At 40.1% G+C, this 15,031-nt stretch overlaps 1 protein-coding gene across 1 annotated transcript in view; it reads left to right on the forward strand.

Moving 5' to 3' along the window:
* Positions 1–14,861, forward strand: part of rab6b (RAB6B, member RAS oncogene family) — an 83,302-nt gene extending 68,441 nt beyond the window's left edge. The window contains exons 5-8 of the mRNA XM_003218360.4: positions 193–304; positions 628–721; positions 1,625–1,691; positions 12,389–14,861. Coding sequence (XP_003218408.1) covers positions 193–304; positions 628–721; positions 1,625–1,691; positions 12,389–12,453 — 338 coding nt within the window. The 3' untranslated portion in view covers positions 12,454–14,861. The remainder of the gene's footprint in view (positions 1–192; positions 305–627; positions 722–1,624; positions 1,692–12,388) is intronic.
* The last annotated feature ends 170 nt before the right edge of the window (positions 14,862–15,031 follow it).

Genomic DNA, 15,031 nt, shown 5'->3' on the forward strand with positions numbered 1-15,031 from the left:
TTAAAAGATGGCTATCTTTTTTCAGTCTTTTTAAAAAACTTGACAATGTGTCTACCCTGCTATATTTTATTGTTCAAGTGTAATTGTAAAATACTCAAGTATATAAATTGGTTGGAATTGGTCAGATAAGAGATATCTGGAAAATTGCTTTTGTCTATTGCCCAACTTTCCTGTTTTCCTTCTCTTACACAGATCTGAACTCCTTCCAGCAAACGTCCAAATGGATTGATGATGTCAGAACAGAAAGAGGAAGCGATGTCATCATTATGTTAGTGGGCAATAAAACAGACCTTGCAGATAAGAGGTAAATACATATAAAGAGAAGGAAGTGATGAATTTCTTTTGGAGATTGTGATGGTCAGAATTCTTATCTCCATGTGTAACTAGCTACAGGGACTATAAGTCAGGACACTAAAAAAATTGAATGCCATAATAGATTGCCTAAGAAACAATTCTGGTCTGATTGACCATCAAGGAGTTACTTCATTGGTAGCTCAGTTTGAGGGTATTACTTTTCCACTACTTCTTCCTCCTGTATATTGTAATAAACCTCTATTTCCCCCTTTTCCCCAGTTTCTTTTTTGATGCACTTATTGTCGTCTCTTCTTTTTGCTTGTCTGATCCTAGGCAAATAACAATTGAAGAAGGAGAACAGAGAGCTAAAGAGCTGAATGTCATGTTTATTGAGACCAGTGCAAAAACAGGATACAATGTGAAACAGGTAAAAATCCTTTATTTCTAAATATCAGTACTTGGGGTCCCTGCTGGGTTTGTTTGGTCCAGTGTATTTGCTACAGCTCTCTACTACAAGCCACATGGCACCTTTTTTCCCTGCATGTAAATATTTAAAAATTGGGGTTTTGTTTGCACAAAAATAAGATACACAATGGTGAAATTAAACATTGCATAGGTTGGCTAGATTGCTCCATTTAGTGAGAACATTGATATAGCAAGTCACCGTAAGTGACCACTGAACACTAAAATAGAAATTTCCAGTCATCATTTGATAATTTTCACCTGAGCCATGGTGATGCAGTGAGTTAAACCCTAGTGCCGACTGAACTGCTGACCTCAAGGTGGCTGGTTCGACAAGGTGAGTTCCTGTCTGTCAGCTCTAGCTTGTGGGGACATGACAGAAGCCTCCCAGCTAGCACATTTGGGCGTCCCCTGGGCAACATCTCTGCAGACAGCCACTTCTCTCACACCAGAAGCGACTTGCAGTATGTTCTCAAATCGCTTCTGACACTATTGAAAAGTTTTCACCTTTCCGTTAATGTGCATTTGTTTCTTCTTATTTGTGCCAGTTGCAGTTACAGTTAGTTGTATCTTACCTTTTGCAACTTGAAAACTGAAATTTATGCCCTATGCAACTGTTGAATACATTTTCTACTAGGAAAGTTCTAATGTTGTTCTTTGCTGATGTATAAATGGAAAAAATGTTTTGGGCTTCTTCTGTGTCCTTAATTTTGTTAATTCTGTTAACAAAAGATTTTTTTGTGCAATTAGGATTTTTATACCTGTATCCAAAAGGGTATTTTGGATACAGCTATAAAAATCCTAATTGCACAAAAAAAAATATCTTCCTCTTGGTCTGCTTGTGCCATCTTTCTCTGCTTTGCTGCAGCTCTTCCGACGTGTTGCCTCAGCTCTGCCAGGAATGGAGAGTGTGCAAGAGAAGAGCAAAGAAGGGAGTATCCTTTGTGAAATAATAAAAGGGGGGTTTGAATTAAACCTAACCATTCAGGATCTGAAGATTAAAAAGCTTATTTTCTTAAGATGGGATTGAAAGTAGGGGTCGATAGTTTTTAGATTTCTATTTTTTCCAAATATAATTTCAGACCATTTTGAACATTCGGGATTTTCTAAAAAGTAAAATAATGTGTTTATTTTTGCACTCAATTTTCCTATTTTTAATATTATTATTATTATTATTATTGGTCCACTTTTTTGCTCTAAAAGGAGACTCAAAGCTGCTCACAATAAAACAAAGCACAGTCCAATTAAAACCTAAAAATGTACAAACATTATACAATTATTATTGTTGTTGTTTTTACTATTTATAGCCTGCTGGTATTTATGAAAACCTAGGCAAACATTGGTATAGTGCTATAGCAGTTCCCTAGGAGAACTCAAAGCAATTTCTTAACATCATTACTAATTATCAATATTAATTACTTCCACTAATTAAAATAATAATAAAAACTTGAAATATATGCTTTCAATAAGCTTTCACAACCAGTCCAGAAGTCCAGGTCCACCCTCAGCAGATTCTACTGAAACCAAATGGAGGGAAGGCATTTTTCTAAAGGTATCCTCCACAAATCCTTAGTATTCAGGAGCCTCATGTCATGTTCATTCATGCAGAAAAGTAAAGTGCTGATGTTTTACCTAGATTACCATCACTTCCTGTTACTTGCAGACATTAATATGTTTAAATGCTTTTCTGCCAAAACCTTATTTAAAAAATCTAACTGCAAAAGGGGGCAGATTGTAGGGAAGCTTTCTCCAATATGGCAGCTTCAACAAGCAGTTTAATTGTATGTCTCAGCCATGTGGAAATGGTCAAGTTGGGAAAGAGCCAGTTTAATGATGCAAACAACCAATTGTTAGCCTGGGAAGCAATTTCATTGACTACAGCAGTGGTTTCCAAACTTTTTTTGACCAGGGACCACTTTGACCAGGGACCATTCTCCGACATTAGTACCAAAAGGGTTACGAATCAGTTTTTGGTCAACTTTAGATTCAGTTTGGTTATTTGGGATGCTAATTCAGAAAACTGCATTGGATAGACCACATCAGCTCTAGTTTCTGATACAGAACATATGCCATCCAGTAGTCGTCATCTGCTCACACATAGAAAACCATATTTAATAATCTAGAGCTGATTTTCCTTGCATGTCTCATGGACCTTATTTAGGTCTCACTGCCCACAAGTGGGCCATGGCCTACAGGTTGGGAATGACTCGACTATAGGAATATCTGTCATCTTTTCATAGGGCTTCTTTTAAAACTAATAATGAAATTCATCAACACATCCCATGTTACTATCAGTTGAAGTGAATTAGTTTGCTTAGGCTCTCTAAAATTTAAACAATTACCATTTTTATATTAAAGCCTGAATCAGATGCTGAATAGAACCTCCAGTGTCATTTATAACTAGCGGAAGGATCCAATAGGCATGATATTTAAGTGTACAAATGTATGCTTATAACGGACACACATACACAGTGAGTAGCTTTTTACTCAGGGACATAATGGAACATAATGTTCCATAATTTACATATCATCCTAATGAAGAAAAAAAGTTTTGCTTTTGTTAAGAGTGTGAGCTTTCTTAAAATACTTTTTTCAGGCTTCCTCCAAGAGCCCTCTGTTAGCCTTGACATTCCTGTTTAGGAATGTCAAGAATTGGACATTCCTAAACAGGAATTCCTGCAAGAATTGGAAAAGGTTTATGCATAGAAAAGGACTGTCAGCATAGAGACTCAACATGGTGTGCATTGACTTAGGGTGCATCTATGCTATAGTAGTTGTATAAGCCTTCTCTATTAAATAAAGCTGGTGCTTCACCAAACAACTAATCCCAGGATTCCATAGCATTGAGTTAATGTGATGTCAAACTGCACTAATTTGGCAGTGTATATGCACCCTATGATTCAGGAGACCAGGGTTTGAATCTGTACTCAACTGTGGCACCCACAGGGTGACCTTGGGCATGTCATGCTCTTTCAACCTCTGAGGAAGGCAAAGTCAGCCCTCCTTTGTACATAATCTTGCTAAGAAACCCCTATAACAGCTTTATCTTAAGGTCACCATAAGTCTAAATGACTTGAAAGCACAACAATAAAAGCACCATGTGGTAATGGCTCTGTACTGTTGTCAGACCTTTAGAGAATTGTGTTGTCCACAGAAAAAAATCTTGATCACTGATGCATAGCAAATGCATCAGACAGATTTGTTTGTGAAAGACTGGATTTATGAAAACCGTGTGCCCCCGTTAATGGACTGTGTGCCTCAGTGTCTTCTCAGCCTTGCATTGCAAGAAGGTCCAGGGCAAATATAAACACCCAGCAGCCATTCCCTTCCTGATGGGAGTTCTGCAAAGACACAAAAGTGCTCTTGTTAAACTGAAACCCCATTTCCCATTATGGAGTGAACACACAAAAGAAAAACATAGCCATAGAGCAGTACTAATGAATATGGGCCAATTAAGTCTTATTTATTACAGAGAAAGTCATGGTTTCTAAATTAAACACAGCAGTAATGACTTCCCTCTGTCGCTGGGGCTGGCAGGAAAAAGAGAATAATGGTTACATGGGGAATGTTTGCCAAAGAATGACAGATTATAGCATGCTGCCTGACATTCCCTTGCTTCGGTTAGGTAGAAGGGCCATATGAATGCCCCTTCTGCCCTGAATTGCTGTTTCGTGCTGGCAAGAGGGTGATTTAATTGGGGGTTTCAATATGCCAAGTGGTTTATGAAGCAAAGGTTATGTGGGATTACAAGAGAACCAAAATGCAATAGTTTGGTTCTGAGTAAGATGGAGTAATATAGAGTAATAACTATACCCCCAATATATTTATATGAAGTGATGTCTACAGTTCATACCCCCAATATTTTAGGTTAGCATTATTGTTGAATTTTTAAAGGTCAGTGTTCTTTCAAATTTTCTCTCAAATGAGAATTTAAAAAAAAAAAAACTATTCAAATGCTACAAAATGCTAGTCTGTGGTACATGACACTGTCTTCCCATCCAGCTCAAAACAGAACAAAAATTACATTGCAAGCAAAAATGTCAACCAAAATATAGTTCATGTCATCTAGTCAATGAACCAGATCAAGAGAAGAGGGGCATAGTCCCATACAAGCATATCTGAGTTGTGGGTTAAGAGATTTAAAACTTTAAAATAAGTATATCACTGTTAGGACATTAAGATAGAATCATAGAATCATAGAATAGTAGAGTTGGAAGAGACCTCATGGGCCATCCACCCCAACCCCCTGCCAAGAAGCAGGAAATCGCATTCAAAGCACCCCCGACAGATGGCCATCCAGCCTCTGCTTAAAAGCCTCCAAGGAAGGAGCCTCCACCACAGCCCGGAGGAGAGTGTTCCACTGTCGAACAGCCCTCACAGTGAGGAAGTTCTTCCTGATGTTCAGGTGGAATCTCCTTTCCTGTAGTTTGAAGCCATTGTTCCGTGTCCTAGTCTGCAGGGCAGCAGAAAACAATCTTGCTCCCTCCTCCCTATGACTTCCCTTCACGTATTTGTACATGGCTATCATGTCTCCTCTCAGCCTTCTCTTCTGCAGGCTAAACATGCCAAGCTCTTTAAGCCGCTCCTCATAGGGCTTGTTCTCCAGACCCTTAATCATTTTAGTCGCCCTCCTCTGGACGCTTTCCAGCTTGTCAACATCTCCCTTCAACTGTGGTGCCCAGAATTGGACGCAGTATTCCAGGTGTGGTCTGACCAAGGCAGAATAGAGGGGGAGCATGACTTCCCTGGATCTAGACGCTATTCCCCTTTTGATGTAGGCCAGAATCCCGTTGGCTTTTTTAGCTGCTGCATCACATTGTTGGTTCATGTTTAACTTGTTGTCCACAAGGACTCCAAGGTCTTTTTCGCACACACTGCTGTCAAGCCAGGCGTCCCCCATTCTGTATCTTTGATTTCCATTTTTTCTGCCGAAATGAAGTATCTTGCATTTGTCCCTGTTGAACCTCATTTTGTTAGTTTCGGCCCATCTCTCTAGTCTGTCAAGATCGTTTTGAATTCTGCTCCTGTCTTCTGGAGTGTTAGCTATCCCTCCCAGTTTTGTGTCGTCTGCAAACTTGATGATCGTGCCTTCTAACCCTTCGTCTAAGTCGTTAATAAAGATGTTGAACAGAACCGGGCCCAGGATGGAGCCCTGCGGCACTCCACTTGTCACTTCTTTCCATGATGAAGATGACGCATTGGTGAGCACCCTTTGGGTTCGTTCGCTTAACCAATTACAGATCCACCTAACCGTAGTTTTGTCTAGCCCACATTTAACTAGTTTGTTTGCCAGAAGGTCGTGGGGGACTTTGTCGAAGGCCTTACTGAAATCCAGGTAGGCTACATCCACAGCATTCCCTGTATCGACCCAACTCGTAACTCTATCGAAAAAAGAGATCAGATTAGTCTGGCATGACTTGTTTTTGGTAAATCCGTGTTGACTATTAGCAATGACCGCATTTGTTTCTAAGTGTTCGCAGACCACTTCCTTGATGATCTTTTCCAGAATCTTGCCTGGTATCGATGTGAGGCTGACCGGACGGTAATTGTTTGGGTCGTTCTTTTTTCCCTTCTTGAAGATAGGGACCACATTCGCCCTCCTCCAATCTGCTGGGACTTCTCCCGTTCTCCAAGAACTCTCGAAGATAATTGCTAGTGGTTCTGAAATAACTTCCGCTAATTCCTTCAATACTCTTGGATGTAGCTGATCTGGCCATGGGGACTTGAATTCGTTTAGAGAGGCCAGGTGTTCCTGGACAACTTGTTTCCCTATTTGGGGTTGGATTTCCCCCAATCCTTCGTCCATTCCATGTTGCTGAGGTTGAAGATAGCTTTCTTTTTGTGAGAAGACCGAGGCAAAGAAGGCATTGAGCAGTTCTGCCTTTTCCCTGTCCCCTGTCGCCATCACCCCATCTTCTCCTTGCAGAGGCCCTATCGCTTCCTTTTTCTTCCTTTTTCTACCAACGTAAGCAAAAAAGCCTTTTTTGTTGTTTTTTATGTCCCTGGCAAGCCTGAGCTCATTTTGCGCTTTAGCCTTGCGAACCTTTTCCCTACAAGTGTTGGCTATACGTTTGAATTCTTCTTTGGTGATTTCTCCCCTTTTCCACTTCTTCTGCATGTCACTTTTGAGCTTTAGCTCAGTTAGAAGTTCTTTGGACATCCATTCTGGCTTCTTTGCACTTGTCTTATTTTTCTTCTTTGTTGGCACTGTTTGCATTTGTGCCTTGAGTATTTCACTTTTGAAAAATTCCCATCCATCCTTAACTCCCTTGTTTTTTAATATTGGCGTCCATGGAATGCCGCTCAGTAATTCCTTCATTTTTTGGAAGTCAGCTCTCTTAAAGTCCAGAATGCGTGTTTGACTTGTCTTAGTTTCAGCATTCCTTTGTATTGCAAACTCCAGGAGCACATGGTCACTTGCCCCTAAGGATCCAACCACTTCAACTGTATTGATCAGGTCTTCCACATTTGTTAAGATTAGATCCAGAGTTGCTGATCCTCTTGTTGCCTCTTCTACCTTCTGGACCATAAAATTGTCTGCAAGGCAAGTGAGGAATTTGTTGGACTAATTAATTTAAGAATCTAAGATAAGCTAAAAGCCATATACAGGACCATATTAAAATCCAACAATATTTATGGAATTAAGGAGAGGGAACAGGGGTGCTCATGTGGCAAAGGGAAGAGGTCCATTCAAACAAAGGAGAGAGCAATATCCATACTATACTATAATTAAAAGACTGTAATCCCAATTTTCTGTTATTATGAAGTCCCGGCTTGTATTAGCTTGTGCTATCAGTCATCAACCGCTGTATTTTAATCACTGCCGTACAGAACATGGTGACATAAGTTATAGCCAAGTTAGTATCTGAAAGCAGCAGGGAGATGTAAAATTGTCCAGAGCGTCCTGGGTGTTTGTATAGCTACGGCGTAATGAAACTGGATCGAATATCTCTATAGAACAAGGCACTGAAGAAGCACATGTTCCATTGCCTCTATGTGTCCTGAGTAACAGGGACACAGTCTCTCAGAGTATGGGATCTTCTGGTAATGGCCTTCCAATATGGCAGATGGAAGGGCATGGCAACGTGCCAGAGTGAAGGCCTTCCAGTGGCTGGAAACCTCCAGCATAGTGAGATATTTCAGAGGAGAGGTACAAAACATATTGCCTCCATTGATGATAAAAAAATAGGGAGATGGCTAAGTCTGATTGGTGCTCAGTGTCTGTTATTCGTTGTTTAATCAGAGATTTGGCTTGGTCATAGCCCATACTGGTTAACAGTCCTGGAGAGAAGCCCAGGGATGAAATTTTGACTGCTATTGCCTTTTCCCATCTGGACTGAAAGTCATCCAACGTAGTAAGTGGTGTAAGGCCAAGGGGAGAGAGGGATAATCAAAGCCAATAGTTGTATAACCACCCACACCCTGGCCTCAATTCTCAGGAAGCCCGTCTCCAGACGTAGGGTGGTGTTGGAGACACACCTTGGTACCTGGAGGGCCGATCTTAAGAATTTGGATTGTACACTCTCCAGTGCAGTGAAGTCAGAAAAGGGGCCTAACTGGTTACCGCATAGAAGTTGTGCAACTGGCTTGGCATCAAATAGTTTGAGTGCCACGAGAATGTAGTGTCCCCTTCTTGACCTGAGATATTTTAGTATAGCAGACAACCTCTTTTGTGCAATCTCGACCAAAAAATAGTCGTCCTCCAACATTTAATGAGAGAATTGAGATCAAATCCTAAACTGGAAAAGGAAGTAACAAGTCATAGTTACATTGCAAAAGAACAGCTATCCCTTTTTGAAGTGACTGTAATAACTAGAAAAACAAATTAATTACAAATGATTGGGTGTTTAGTTACTTTTCTCCTGAGTTCCAGTGTACTTTAGTGCCTGAGTTAGCAATTATAAACAATGTACATGATCATCAGACTACCATAGCACATTTCTCCTCAGCAATGAAGTTAAAGTCTGTGTTTCTTCTGTTCTTGATCAGTTACACACTCAAGCACTGGTTTATTTTCTCCAGATTTCAACTTCTCCTCTGAGGTAACTTCCCCTTTATAGACTACTAGCTGTGCCCGGCCATGCGTTGCTGTGGCTAGGACTTAATTTTTCTTTTTTTGTTGTTGTTGTATGAACGTAGAGGCATGGATGAGAGGTCGTGCTGTCAACTTTCGAGGTTGTGGGGCATTTAGTTTAATTGTTTTGTCCGGTGCCGTGATTCCATTACCCTTTTATATATATATATAGATTTATTTTACCAGATTTGCATTTTCTAGACAGAAAACAAACAATACTTACTAGTTACATTATTTTTGTCAGAAGATGTAATAATTGGGATTAAAAATAATAATACTGTAGAAGCTGAACACCTGAATTAGGAAACATCTGAGCTGGGCATTAACTTAGTTCACTTACCCCATGATTTTCCTCTCCATCCCCCTGTATAAGAAGAGCCTTTTGATCCCATGATACAGAGAGATATTAATAAGTTTAATAATTCCACAATCTTGATTTCCCTTTATTTTCCCATCTGTGTTTTATTTCCCCGTGCATAGTTTCCTTGAGTCCCAGTTCTGAATGAAAAGGCAAGATGAAGATGATGATGGTGATAATAATGCTGATACTATAGGTACACATTTTGTCTCACGTCCTTTGTTCTTAGGTATTATAACAAGACATATCAGAATGGAGAATTATTTTCTTTAGACTAAAAAGAGTCCCAGATTGTGTTAGATTATTTTTTCTTGTGAATAGGAAGTATGGCTTTGTATTTAATTGTTTTCCTTCTAAACAAAGAAAACCACCCTGTCCATAAAATACTACATAGCAGGGGGGAATCCATTCAGCCCAGCTGCTTTTGCGAAATCTTTATTTTTTTCCTGCATAGTTAAGGAAATTTGAAGGATTTGAGCTCTAGGAAAATATTCCAACATATGTACAATTGCAAGAACATCATCCAGAGCCCAAAAGATAGAGGCCAGGAAAAAGCTTTTACCTCCTCCTTTTGCTAATTGTATGAACTGCTCCTCTCTCAATCTCAGAGGAGAAGTGAAGGCGCAGCGGCACAACTGCTGAGCTTGCCTTTTATTTCTCCCTCATTGCCCCACAGGCGACAGGCAAGAGCAGAAGAAGCAAGTGCCTGTCTGGGGGGGATGGCATGGCGCCTGAGAGCCACTGTGGCGGAAGGGAGAGGGTCCCTGGATGTTGACTGACAACAGCTCTTCCAGTCTAATTGCTGGCTTTTATGCTGGGAAAGGTCAGCTCCCTTGGGGACTTGGACTACGTCTGATATACATCACATATGTCAGCACCACATGCGGAGAGCATAGCTTGGGCTTTGCACTTGCAGTTCACAGGGGGAGAGACCACCCTGTGACTGGTTAAGGAAGATGGAGGTGTGATGTCATCCATTTGAACCCTTAGGGCTGAAGTCTCTGCTCCAGGAGGCAAACAAATTCAACCCCGGTCTTCATTTGCCTGGCAGGCAACACATTTCTCGCAGACACCCTCAGTCAATCAGATGCATTGGCTGGTTTGGATGCTTTCAAGTGAGTGAGTGCCAAGTTTTGTTGTCCATTTCAGTGAAGCCTTTTGTCCTAGAGTTGTCATCTAAATAGTAACATTTCCGGGCCCTAATTTTGCCTAACAATCCATCCACGGCAAAAGACAGATGAGCAAGGAGGTACAGGTTAATGGGTGCTTAATTTAATGTTCACCATGGTGTCTACTGAAGTTAGTGCTCAAACCCATCATATAAAAGCTAATAACATGCTAGTATCAAATCAGATTCAGGGTGGAGACAAACTGAATGAAGATATGTATTCCAGATACAGTAGAGTCTCACTTATCCAATGAATTTAGCACCAAAATATCACAATGTATTGAAAACATTGACTGCAAAAACAATGACTACTAAAAGGCAGACTTCATGGGATAATCCAGAACGTTGGATAAGCGAATGTTGGATAAGTGAGACTCTACAGTACTAAGTTAGCTTGGTAGAATGCTTGTAGAAAGGGGACATGCCACCTCTATCCATAAGAAACTGCGGTGGAGCCTCTGGTGGCCAAGGGGATAAAAGCCTTGTGACTTGAAGGTTGGGTTGCTGACCTAAAAGCTGCCAGGTTCGAATCCCACCCGGGGAGAGCGCGGATGAGCTCCCTCTATCAGCTCCAGCTCCATGCGGGGACATGAGAGAAGCCTCCCACAAGGATGGTAAAACATCAAAAACATCCGGGCGTCCCCTGGGCAGTGTCCTTGCAGACGGCCAATTCTCTCACTCCAGAAGCAATTCTGGTTGCTCCTGACACGAAAAAAAAAGAAAGAAGGAGAAGCTGCGGTAACGCAGTGGGCTAAACCCTTGTGTTGGCTGGACTGCTGATCTGAAGGATAGGTTTCTGACCTGAAGGTTGCCGGTTCGAATTTGCGAGACAGGGTGAGCTCCCGTCTGTCAGCTCTAGCTTGCAGGGACACGAGAGAAGCCTCCCAGCAGAATGGTAACACATCCTGGACAACGTCTCTGTAGACGGCCAATTTTCTCACACCAGAAGCGACTTGCAGTGTGTTCTCAAGTCACTTCTGGCGTGATTAAAAAATTAAATCTCTATCCATTATCCCGAGTTCGTCTGTAATTCACGTTTTATAAATATTACTAACATTTTATAAATAACTAGTGAAAAGTACTGTTGCGAGTGCATACACACTGTAGAATTAATACAGTTTGACACCACTTGAATTGCCATAACTCAAGGCTTTGTAATCATGGGAGTTGCACTTTGGTGTGACACCAGCAGTCTTTGGCAGAGAAGGCTACAGAGCTTGGAAAGCTACAACTCCCATAGCCTTGAACTATGTCAGTTAAAGTGGTGCCAAATTGCATTGATGCACTCTATGATACGTTTAAAGGCCTGTCCTCTTGCATATAACATCAATACTTCCTGGTACGACTAACTTCCCGCTGTTGGTAAGGAAATCTTGTTGACATTTCACTTGCTCATAGAAATCAGAAACAATGTCTTAAAAACCTTTGTTAAACATTTCAAGACTATTTAATATTCATTGTAATTGTTAGATGGCAACAACATTATATTTAAGTACAGTAGAGTCTCACTTATCCAAAACTCGCCTATCCAAGATTCTGGATTATCCAGTGCATTTTTGTAGTCAATGTTTTTAATATATCGTGATATTTTGGTGCTAAATTTATAAATACAGTAATTACAACATAACATTACTACGTATTGAACTACTTTTTCTGTCAAATTTGTTGTATAACATGTTTTGGCACTTAATTTGTAAAATCATAACCTAATTTGATGTTTAATAGGCTTTTCCTTAATCTCTCCTTATTATCCAACATATTCACTTATCCAACATTCTGCTGGTCCGTTTAGCTTGGATAAGTGAGACTCTACTGTAGTTTTGTTTGATAATTTGATTTTCCATTGCCCATTTTTAGTATTTTAAAAATAATTTTACAAATGTATTAACAGGTGACTAATTGTTTTCTTATTGTTTGGGTTAATGGATGGATTTTTTCAACACATTCTCACAAATGCTAGCAATTCTAAGCTTTGTTTCCCCAAAATGATGCATAGTCCACATTGGTTTTCAGCCTTAACTCTTTCCTTCAGTGATTGACATCAAACTGGACAAACCACAGGAACCACCAGCCAGTGAAGGAGGCTGTTCTTGTTAATGCTAAGCGCAGGATTCGTCAGCTCCATTTGACACCACACGCTTGTTGTGTTGCTTCCTATTGGTTAGCTTTCTAATACAAATTGTGTTCTTGGATGGGGAGGATTTCTTTTCTCTCTAGGGAGGGGGTGGGTGGCAAGGATCAGAATACTTGATTCAACAGCCAATACTGTTTTCTTTTTTGGTTCAGTTGTAATATATTGTACTTTATTAAAAATGCCAAAACAATTCAGAATTTTAAACAAGACACTTTAATTGTGTGTGTATACAATTTTCAGCCGTGGGGATGTATATCCTTTTTTGGGTACCTTTTTTTTAATTGTATATTTGTAAACTTACAGAGAAATCCCCAAGATTATACAGGCTGGTTAGTTTCCGTGTTTGGCATAAATTGTAGACATATCTTTTAGTGAAGTAGTCCCAGAGTGATTAGTTCCACCTAACACTAACTATCCCATTCACACTCCAGTTACAGGCTAACAAAGCATGCTGCAACTACCAGTGTGCCATACAAGATCTCTGACTATAGAGCCATGGAAGAGAGAATTACAACAACTAGTAAAACTTTGCTCATGATATTGAGAGTATACCTCCATAGTTCCCAAACAATTTCATGCAAGAGGGCACAGTGCATGCACAGCTTACTAACATTTTTTATACTATATTTTACTATAATAGGAGATATTTTAAAACACTTCTGCAGTTAATAATTGTTTTAAGGCCTTCATGTGTTTCGGATAAGATATATCCACAATGTTGGTTATATTGTTGATACTACTATTACAGAATCCTGGAATTTGTAGTTTGGTGATGTACTTTCACTTCCTTGCTGGAGAGCTCTGGTGCCCTGCTTCTTAAACTATGAATCTCAATCCCAAACAGGGTCTCCTTGGCTCCATATTGGGTTCACAGAAAACATTTTAAGACTTCTGAATGCAGTCTAGTGGCTGTTTTAGACATTTGTACAAATCTGTGGACTTGGCAAATCGTTACAGTGGACTCTGCAAAAAATGTTTCAGCTGTACTTAATAAAAAGAAAAATTAGCCTGTTTAGCAAGGGCTGTTGTGTGTTTTCCGGGCTATATGGCCATGTTCCAGAAGTATTCTCTCCTGACGTTTCGCCCATATCTATGGCAGGCATCCTCAGAGGTTGTGAGGTATATTGGAAACCCCACTTGCCTAGTTTCCAGCAGATCTCACAACTTCTGAGGATGCCTGCTATAGATGTGGGTGAACGTCAGGAGAGAATACTTCTGGAGCATGGCCATACAGCTCGGAAAACACACAACAACCCTGTGATTCCGGCCATGAAAGCCTTTGACAACACACTGTTCAGCAAGTCTTGCAAATGCTGGTTTGTTATCAGTAAATGTTTGATTTGTGTACACGTTTTATATACCTGAGATCACGTAAACATTTCTTGAATGAAAAGGGGTCAAAAATGGGAATAGTTTAGGAAGTCCTTCTCTACTGGAGTCATCTAAACTGCAACATAAGACTTGTCTAGGAATAAATTCCAAGTATTTCACCAAACCACAAATCCAAGGATTGTATAGGATGGAATTAAAATTATGCAAATTGCTATAACTGCATATTGCGGATACACTCAAGGTCTCAGAACTTTTGAAAAATTCCAGGTGCTAACATAAATCACCATACATATGTACTGCAGTACATATGTAAAATCAGTGTCACAGTGTCATTTGACATTCATGATTGGCCCAGGGATATTCTGGAAGAACTCTTGATCCCTTTCAGACTTCTTCACAATACAGGCAGCCACGTTGTATCTAAAATTGGATTGAGGCAAACACTAGAATTATTTTCCCCCAAAATGCTATCTAAAGGCTCTCTCTCTCTCCCCAGGCATATTGTTAGAAATAGAGTTCTTCAAAGAGGCAACTCAAAATGGTGGTTACGATTCAAACAGAACTGTCAATTACTATAACTTCAAAAATGTACCCAGTGGGACCATCTCACTTTTAGCCAACTGTACTGTTCATGGTGGTTGATCATTATTATGAGTGATAGTAACTTCTGCATGAGTGAACAAAGAGCAAAAGAGAGGAAGGGGCCCTGTCTCCTTGGAAAAAGAAGACTGCCTTGGCAACAAAGAAGCGATAGATAATGTATTTAATTTTTGTATACATGTGTATGCATGTTTTCTAATGACATAAAACATAAGCTCACACAGCTGTGTGGACAATGCACAATATAGATGCTTGGTTTCTCCTAGTGTTATGACTTGAAAGTGCAGCCAGCAACCGTTGTGGGAAATTACCGTTGCTGCTATGTGTGGGTCTTAAAAGGGTTTCTTTTGTTATTGTTGGGGAACAGTGTGATTTGTTATGTCTTCAATAAATTAAACTCAGATACATGTGAAACAAGAAAAAAATACATGGAGAAATACCTCCAGGTGTTGTCAATCTATGTGTGATGGCGCATGTAGTCACATTCTGGAAAAAGTGGCTGCCATGAGATCTTATGTCCCCTCACTGTCACATCACCCAAATCAACAGCATCATAAGGGGACCAGATGTTTTCTAGTCCAACTTTTAGCCAAAGTTGTAAGTAATGCC

Source organism: Anolis carolinensis, chromosome 3 (assembly GCF_035594765.1).
Source record: "Anolis carolinensis isolate JA03-04 chromosome 3, rAnoCar3.1.pri, whole genome shotgun sequence".
Taxonomy (NCBI): domain Eukaryota; kingdom Metazoa; phylum Chordata; class Lepidosauria; order Squamata; family Dactyloidae; genus Anolis; species Anolis carolinensis.